General features: G+C 34.7%; 1 protein-coding gene across 3 annotated transcripts in view; it reads right to left on the bottom strand.

The window, feature by feature from the left end:
• The window catches only part of LOC144978439 (DNA topoisomerase 3-beta-1-like), a 37,977-nt gene continuing 29,116 nt past the window's right edge, over positions 1-8,861 (bottom strand). For all 3 annotated transcript variants that reach the window (XM_078924500.1, XM_078924501.1, XM_078924502.1), the window contains exons 14-17: positions 7,250-7,430; positions 6,077-6,276; positions 2,871-2,973; positions 1-1,457 (exon numbers count right to left, since the gene is read on the bottom strand). In XM_078924500.1, the coding sequence (XP_078780626.1) occupies positions 1,221-1,457; positions 2,871-2,973; positions 6,077-6,276; positions 7,250-7,430 (721 nt within the window). In that variant the 3' untranslated portion in view covers positions 1-1,220. The remainder of the gene's footprint in view (positions 1,458-2,870; positions 2,974-6,076; positions 6,277-7,249; positions 7,431-8,861) is intronic.

Below are 8,861 nucleotides of genomic sequence, written 5' to 3'. Positions count from 1 at the left end.
TTTTTTTTTTTTTGGTGTGTTTTTATTAATTTAAGGGCATCATACATAATAATGAATAACTACAAAAGTAACAATTGGATTATTACAAAAATATGTATGCACATTATTAAATGTATTTTGCAAGCTCATGCAAATTTGATTTACTCTTGTCAACTTTACAATGTCCATATCAAAGGAGTTATCTTTACCTATTGATTTGACTGTGTGTGAAAAAGATCTAGGTCTGTCATCTGCATTTTTTGCGGCCGCAAATATCAGGGCGATCCGCAAATTTTGGCAAATTTCCCAAAATTGGCAAATCGTGGCAAATTTTGGGAAAATTGGCAAATCGCGTGTCAAATTTTGGGGAAAAAAAAAAGAAACGAAAACAAAATTACGAAAAAAAAAGTGCGAAACTTGAGAAATGTTGCAGCTTTGCCTGGGCCCAAACCAAGGGAAGCTACTCTCTATGGATAATGATCCTTTAAAATCTTTGTAACAATGCTATTCACAGTCATTTCATTAAATTAATAAATGCAGCCTCCTTAAATGTAATAAATTGTCTTTTATATATATATTTTTCTGTATCGCATGTTAATTTTTTACTGAAACGCTTAGTTCTCCTCTGCAAATTTTTTGGCAAATTTCTTGGCAAATTTTGGGGTTTCTTTTGGCAAATTTTGGCAAATTTTAGGTCCCAATTTGGCAAAAAATGCAGATGACAGCTAGGGGCCTCGACTTCAAAGCCAATTTTCTCAAATCCTTAGTTTTCACACTCTCCCTGCATCAAATGGTCATATCTCAGCAATGAATAATCAGAATTTTATCTTTTTGGTGTCATATTTTCAGGCATAAAATAAACTTTGATTGGGCACTGAAAAACCCAAAAATTGAAAAATCTGACTTATCCGTTTCGAGGCAGGGGATCACATATGATTGTTTCCCTCTCAGCCAAGGACTAGACAAGGGAATGACAAGACCAAGTAATTGGTCCATTCCAAGACAAAGACAGAAAGCAACCCAGAAAACAGATATAGGGAGATAGAAGACACAGCAAGTGATCTCCTGCCCACCATGAGATGTCAAAAGAACCAACCAAGGGGATAGAAAAAAGTCATATTACTCTGCACTTTTTTCTTTTTTTTTTACTCCAGCACAAGGAAAGAAAGTCACACAAGTTAAGTTGAGATTCGAGAGGTAGGAGATAGTTACTTGATAGATAATTTAAATTGTAATTTCACTTAGACAAAATAAGCGGCTAATTGTGACATTTTATCCTTGGGTGGTTTAGGTTTTCCTCTCCCACCCCTACCTCCCCTCCCACCTCTTCCCCTCCCACCCCTTGTGGATCTCCCTCTACCCCTCCCTGACTTGAGAGCCACTGCATGGTGCTTTTCCATCAACGGTTTGAATATTTCATCACAAAATACACAAGCTGTACGGTCTGTTGATCCATTAGGTAAGGGGCTTTTGCCATCCTGTAGAGAAGAATGGCATAGAATTAGAGATTTATTCTGGTGCTGGTTTTGGTCGGGTGGTAGTGGAGGTGGTTGTGGAGGGGTAATAATAATAATAATGACCACAGCAATAATAGTAATAATAATATATATTGGGGGGATTGTCTGACAGTGAGTAAAACTTGAATGGTAAATGTCAATAAAGTTAGCTGGTAAACAACAATAAAATGTAAATTCAGAGTATAAAAATTGTCTAAAAACTTTTAAGTTTCCTTATAAAAATAGTGAAATGTTGAATAAAAATTATATCTGCAACTTAACACACAACGTAAGTTATTTAGAATGAATCAAGAATGAAATTTCAGTAAATCGGGCACAATAAGGGAGCGTTCACATATTACGTCATCAGCTAGGGGGGGGAGGGGGGGTCTACCAAATGTTGACATGTGTTGACATGGGGGAGGGGGGGGGGGTCAGACCCAAGATGATGTCATCAAAACATAGGCAAGTTAAGCCTATTTCAAAGTTTGTTCCTTTCAAAACAGCTAAAGATAAATTGCTATGATGAGTATTGCCCATCTCTCAAGAAACAAGATGGGAAAGGGGTATCACTTCTCAAAAGGCGAACTTGCCCTAAATGTTCATTGTATCACTCCTCGATCACAGCAATGAAAGACCATTCACGAAAATGCGGCATACAAGAAGAACAGCAAATGGAGAAAAATGATGACGATGAACATGAAATTGATGATACTATTTATAGTACATTGCCAGAGGTCCAAGGCAGAAACATTTTTGAATCAATTAATTTTATGTTTGGAAATTGAAACAGAAATTCATTCCACTAAAAGACTAATATGCTATAAAATAATTTGCCTCCTATACTATTTTAAATTACACTTTCTGAATTTTTTTAAATAGCACCTGCACCAAGTAGCCTAATTTAAATAATGTTTGTTAGATTTTATCTTTGCAAATTTAAATTTTATGTCCCCATAGTATCGTAAAACATAAATTATCAACAGTTTCTGAAATTAATAAAATGTCTGAATGTGTTTTATCAAACGTTGATAATCAATGTTTATGGTTTGAAAAACGAATAATAAATATTGTGAAATTAAAGTTATCTTTTAGTTTTTATTAAATTAGATGACGTCATCATCTGTTGGGGGAGGGGGGTCAGGTCAATGATGACAAGTGATGACTTGGAGGAGGGGGGGGGGGGGGTCTAAAAAGGGCAAATTTTTGATGACGTAATATGTGAACGCTCCCTAAAGTAAAAATTCAAGAAACAAAATCATAACACTAAGACAATGCCTGTACCGTTAGGCAAGCACAAACCATGGTTGTGATGGTGGTGGTAGTAGTGTTATTTGAGTTGGTGATGGTGATGATGATGATAATGACGATGCCAATGATGATGATGATGATTACCTTGAAAACCACTTCTACCACATGAGCACCACAAACATCACATTCGTCTCCTTTCACAACGACCTTGGACGCTCCTTCAAAGAAATGAATCACCACATTGCATCTGTAGACGGCAATTACAAAATAATTATAACAATAATAATAATAATAATAATCATCATCATCATCATCATAAAACTAATAATAATAATAACAATAATAATATTAATAATAATAATAATAATAATAATAATAATAATAATAATAATCATCATCATCATAATAATAATCATCATCATCATAATATAATAATAATAATAATAATAATAATAATAATAATAATAATAATAATAGTAATATTAATAATAATATAATAATAATAATAATAATAATAATAATAATAATAATAATAATAATAATAATAATAATAATAATAATAATAATAATAATAATAATAAAAATAATGAGGAGGATGATGATAATAATTAATAATAATAATAATTAATAATCTAGTCTTTAAAAAAAAAAAAGGATTGGTGGTTAACAATGTTCTGTACAGCCAATGCTAAATTTTTATCATCGAGCACAGAATTACTGGTAAATCTCTAAAATTATCTTTTACAGATTGATATATGAGTTACTTTCAAATTTAAAGTACAAGTAATTCTTCACTTGTTGACTCGAATATTAAGACAATCTGCTGGGGCGTAATAATCGGTCCTTAAACCTATTTTCCTGCTACAATAGAAAGTCCTATTTCCTGATTTGACCTCCCTGACTTGCAAATAGGAGAATTTTAGAAAGTCCTGTTTGGCCCCCATGAAAATACCGTCAAAATAATAGTTTCTAATTCAATGTATAGGTTTACATCATTTTGTTGTTTATGACATCATCCATCCGTTATTTAGTGACATATCCGTGTTAAATTGATCCACAACCTATTGGTAGACGGTATCTAAAATTGTTAACTTTCGTTTATTTCCTGTTTTCTGTCCAATATGGTGAGCACCAGTTTCAGTAAGTACCTACTTTTTCATCAAATAAGTACATTACGTTTTTTTAATTAAATGTGTGTTGTATGAAAATCATTCTTATACTTATCCTATGAAACAAACAAAAATAGAATTTTTAGTATCATTAATATCATGATTATATTGCCAGCTAGAATGAATCGCCAAATATGAAATGATGAAACAATGATGGATAAATGAAAATGCTATTCAATATAATGTTTCTTCCATTATTTGCCTTACACTTGTGTCCCGCTTTTCTTGTCTTATTATATGTATGCTACCTACCCACAGATTTGTCTATAACTTCTTATGATAAGTGAATTTTTTTTCTTGTACCATTTGTCCATCTCTAGGTGAACTAAATTAGGTTGAGTGTCTACATTGCGTTTTAGTCATATTATTGTAATGATATTATTGCTTTTGTATTTTTCAATTTGCTAAATGATTTGTATGTTGTTTTTTTTTGTTTGTTTTTTTTTTTTTTTTTGTTTTCAGCCATCCGTTGTATGGTCTAAACTTTGTTGCATTGGACCTTAAACATGATGGATGGAAATGTATAACATCCTTGATGGTTTGAATGCTCAGATATACATTGAGTTGCAGTCTGCTGGGGCAGCCCCAATGCGTATTGTGTCAATAGACATATCTGATGGCAAAACATCTCATCATTGCAATTTGAGGGTTGCGTCAATAGACTTATCTGATGGCCAATCATCTCATCATTGCAATTTGAGGGTTGTGGCAATAGACATATCTGCCATTGACATTTGACGGTTGTGTCAATAGACATATCTGATGGCCAATCATCTCATCATTGCAATTTGAGGGTTGTGGCAATAGACATATCTGCCATTGACATTTGATAGTTGTGTCATTAGACATATTTGATGGCCAATCATCTCATCATTGCAATTTGAGAGTTGTGGCAATAGACATATCTGCCATTGACATTTGATAGTTGTGTCATTAGACATATTTGATGGCCAATCATCTCATCATTGCAATTTGAGGGTTGTGGCAATAGACATATCTGCCATTGACATTTGATAGTTGTGTCATTAGACATATTTGATGGCCAATCATCTCATCATTGCAATTTGAGGGTTGTGGCAATAGACATATCTGCCATTGACATTTGATAGTTGTTTCATTAGACATATTTGATGGCCAATCATCTCATCATTGCAATTTGAGGGTTGTGGCAATAGACATATCTGATGGCCAATCATCTCATATTGCAATTTGAGGGTTGCGGCAATAGACATATCTGCCATTGACATTTGATAGTTGTGTCATTAGACATATTTGATGGCCAATCATCTCATCATTGCAATTTGAGGGTTGTGGCAATAGACATATCTGCCATTGACATTTGATAGTTGTGTCAATAGACATATCTGATGGCCAATTATCTCATCATTGCAATTTGAGGGTTGTGGCAATAGACATATCTGCCATTGACATTTGATAGTTGTGTCATTAGACATATTTGATGGCCAGTCATCTCATCATTGCAATTTGAGGGTTGTGGCAATAGACATATCTGCCATTGACATTTGATAGTTGTGTCATTAGACATATTTGATGGCCAATCATCTCATCACTGCAATTTGAGGGTTGTGGCAATAGACATATCTGCCATTGACATTTGATAGTTGTGTCATTAGACATATTTGATGGCCAATCATCTCATCATTGCAATTTGAGGGTTGTGGCAATAGACATATCTGCCATTGACATTTGATAGTTGTGTCATTAGACATATTTGATGGCCAATCATCTCATCACTGCAATTTGAGGGTTGTGGCAATAGACATATCTGCCATTGACATTTGATAGTTGTGTCATTTGACATATTTGATGGCCAATCATCTCATCACTGCAATTTGAGGGTTGTGGCAATAGACATATCTGATGGCCAATCATCTCATCATTGCAATTTGAGGGTTGTGGCAATAGACATATCTGCCATTGACATTTGATAGTTGTGTCATTAGACATATTTGACGGCCAATCATCTCATCAATGCTCCATTTGATCCCACCCTAACAACTCGCTGGATGGAACAAAATTATAACAACTTTTATCAAAATCATTTTGAAAGGATATTTCTTTCCACAATTCTACCTTTATAATTTACATTTGTTCTCCCATTGAATAATCTCATTTATAAAAGTGGTGTATATGTAATTTCCTGAGCCACAAAACCCTTACCTGTTACAGGCCATTTTCCATTTCGGTGCTGATGAGCTGTCCAGTACAAGAACTCCATCATCGCACTCAACGCACTCTGATACACCATTCTTGGAGACACTGTGTGTGCACGTAGGGTGGGTACACTGGTTACACCCCATCCCCTTTCTCATGTCATTGAAGGGAGGATTGTTGTAGCAATAAGGACATAGGGGATAACTCTGTGCGGGAACAGAAATATAAAACAAGATGTATGTTTTTTTTGTATCATATCCAATCAATCCATTATATCAGACAAGACTTGTAGTCTCTAATACCACACACCTACTTCACATTTAAATAGACTATTATTATCAGATTAGATCCCATTGGAACAGACAAGCCTATTGTCGGGGTGTATCATGTCAGACATTCATCAATAAATAAATACCTTATCTACATAGCATATGTCATGGATTTCACACATGAAGTGGCCAAGTGGTTAAGGCTTGCACTGTGATCCAGAAGGTCCCAGGTGCGAGCCCCGCTTCAGGCACTTTCATTTTTTTTTCCTTGGGCAAGATTATTAACCCCCATTTTGCTCACTTGGATAACATGGGTGATTCCTGTTGACATCAGACATCCTAATTGATGGATTATCTATATTCCTTCATGGAATGCCTAGGCGACGGAACTTATGATGTCGTGGCGGAAGGGTGTAATTTTTAATATCTCTACCTAGCATATATCATGGGTATCGGACATTCATCAATATGTAAATACCCTATCTACATAGCATATATCATGGGTATCAAACATTCATCAATATGTAAATACCCTATCTACACAGCATATATCATAGGTTTCACCATGCTCAATGCCCTTCACAAGGCTTCATTTATTCCACCAAGAAGTCAAAAAATCAGATTTTCATTCCAAATTGTACACATGGTTCTTCGACACCTTTTTTTGAAAAAGCCCTTTTAGCATATTTGAGCTATCTGTTACCAGATAATTATTCACAAAGGACGTGAGTGAGCTGATGGTAACTAAAGTGTCTAACCCAAGAACACAATGCCAGTCATTTGTCATCCATCATTAGCCATCCAGAGAGTAGCTATACTCAGCAATGCATGACGTTGTTGAAAGAGAAAACAGCATTTGATCAAATCATTTGTGATGCATCTTAATCCACACCAAAGAAATAGCACTGACCTTCCCTTTAGCACCTGTGGTCCACATGACAAGTTCAAACTCATCCAGAGGACACTTGAGTTCATTGTAGAGTTTGATATTTCCATTTGGAGGGAGTGAGTATGTTTCGTCACAGTTTGAGCAATGGAGTCGAGTTGGTTTGGCTGTGACAAGTTTCATATAACGACGACATCTGCCACACCTGACAGGATTGATAAATGAGAGAGGGGTTTTTAACATGAGGCCTGCTCAAGTGTGTTAAAAAAAAATTAATTAAAAAAAAACAAACAAAAAAAAAACAAGACTTTTCTTCGACTCTAAATGGATTTATTAAATAGAAGAGGACCTACTTTAGTCCCATAATTTAAGTTATTTTTTTTCATAATTAAGTGCATAATTTAAAGATTTTGTTTTTGTATTAGTCCATAGGGCCATATTTGTGTAAGCTTTCTATAGGAATGGATGGAATAAAAAGCTCCAGTAGAAGTAAAAACAGCAGGTGAGGAAGGGGTGGGGGGAATCACTTTCAATATCATAGCATCATGCAAATAATGATATCTGGAGTATTTAATCAACTATATAGTGCTCGCCCTGAGAAGATCTGCCAGCAGTGGCAGCACTGGGCTCTTTGAGTCTGTCTCACATACTGGAGGATCTTCCTTCTTCTTGTGGAGTCGGGAGACAAGGAGGGAAAGCTACTGGCTATATTTACAAAAGAAGAGAAAATTTAAGAATAATGCATTGGAATATACTGCAGCAATGCAGACGACACCGATGCCATAGAGAAGAGATATGGCCCTCTGCAACTTCTCTAAATTGAAAACTTTTCGACCTGCTAGAAGAACTCAAAAGACAAGTACTTTCATCTTCGAAACAGGACTCCAGATATAAAGGCATACGAGAAGAAGTAAAAGAAGACTAATCACGGATAAAATACTCTATTATTGTATTACAGATATATACTGATCAACACAAAATTTATTATTCAATAAGTTTTTAAGAAGGTGACAGAGGCTCTGCTTCAAACTATCGACAACTTAAATTTTTACTTTTGTTCCATTAGCCTGGGTTGTTTTGTATTTTTGAATTGAAAAAAAATATTTACATGGAAGCAATAAACAAAAGCACCCTGTACAAGATCTTTTGATCTTAAAAAAATAAAGAGAAAAAAATTTGAGTTTACTTTCTGCTATTGGGTCAATATCATGCTTGAAAGCACTTGCCATTGACATGAGAATATTCCCATCAAGTTGCTGACAAACGACTGACTCCTTTTTAGTTCTCGAGAGAGCATGCATTACAAGCTGCCTTAATGGAGATATACTTCTCACTCTACATTTAACAAAACTGCCCATCAGCTAAGTTCCCATTTATTATATATTGGTGTTGTGAAGCTATTAGAGCAATCTTTTAACATGTATAATGCGCATAGTAGGGTCCGCATAATATATACCCAATATACATATCAATGGTCTGTTGATTAAATCCTGCAATGATGTGATCACTTTTTAATTTTTTTTTGTTAAATTAGGATACTTGTGTACAGGTGAGCAGACATCTCAACAATGCTTCATTCTACAATATATTTACTTATTTATTTGTACTCTGTAAATATTGAGCAATTGATATTTCT

This window comes from Berghia stephanieae, chromosome 8, assembly GCF_034508935.2.
Source record: "Berghia stephanieae isolate SIO BIC M18660-M18661 chromosome 8, UCSD_Bste_1.3, whole genome shotgun sequence".
NCBI classification, from domain to species: domain Eukaryota; kingdom Metazoa; phylum Mollusca; class Gastropoda; order Nudibranchia; family Aeolidiidae; genus Berghia; species Berghia stephanieae.
The sequence above is the reverse complement of the archived record's forward strand: the minus strand, read 5'-3'. Positions and strand labels throughout refer to the sequence as shown.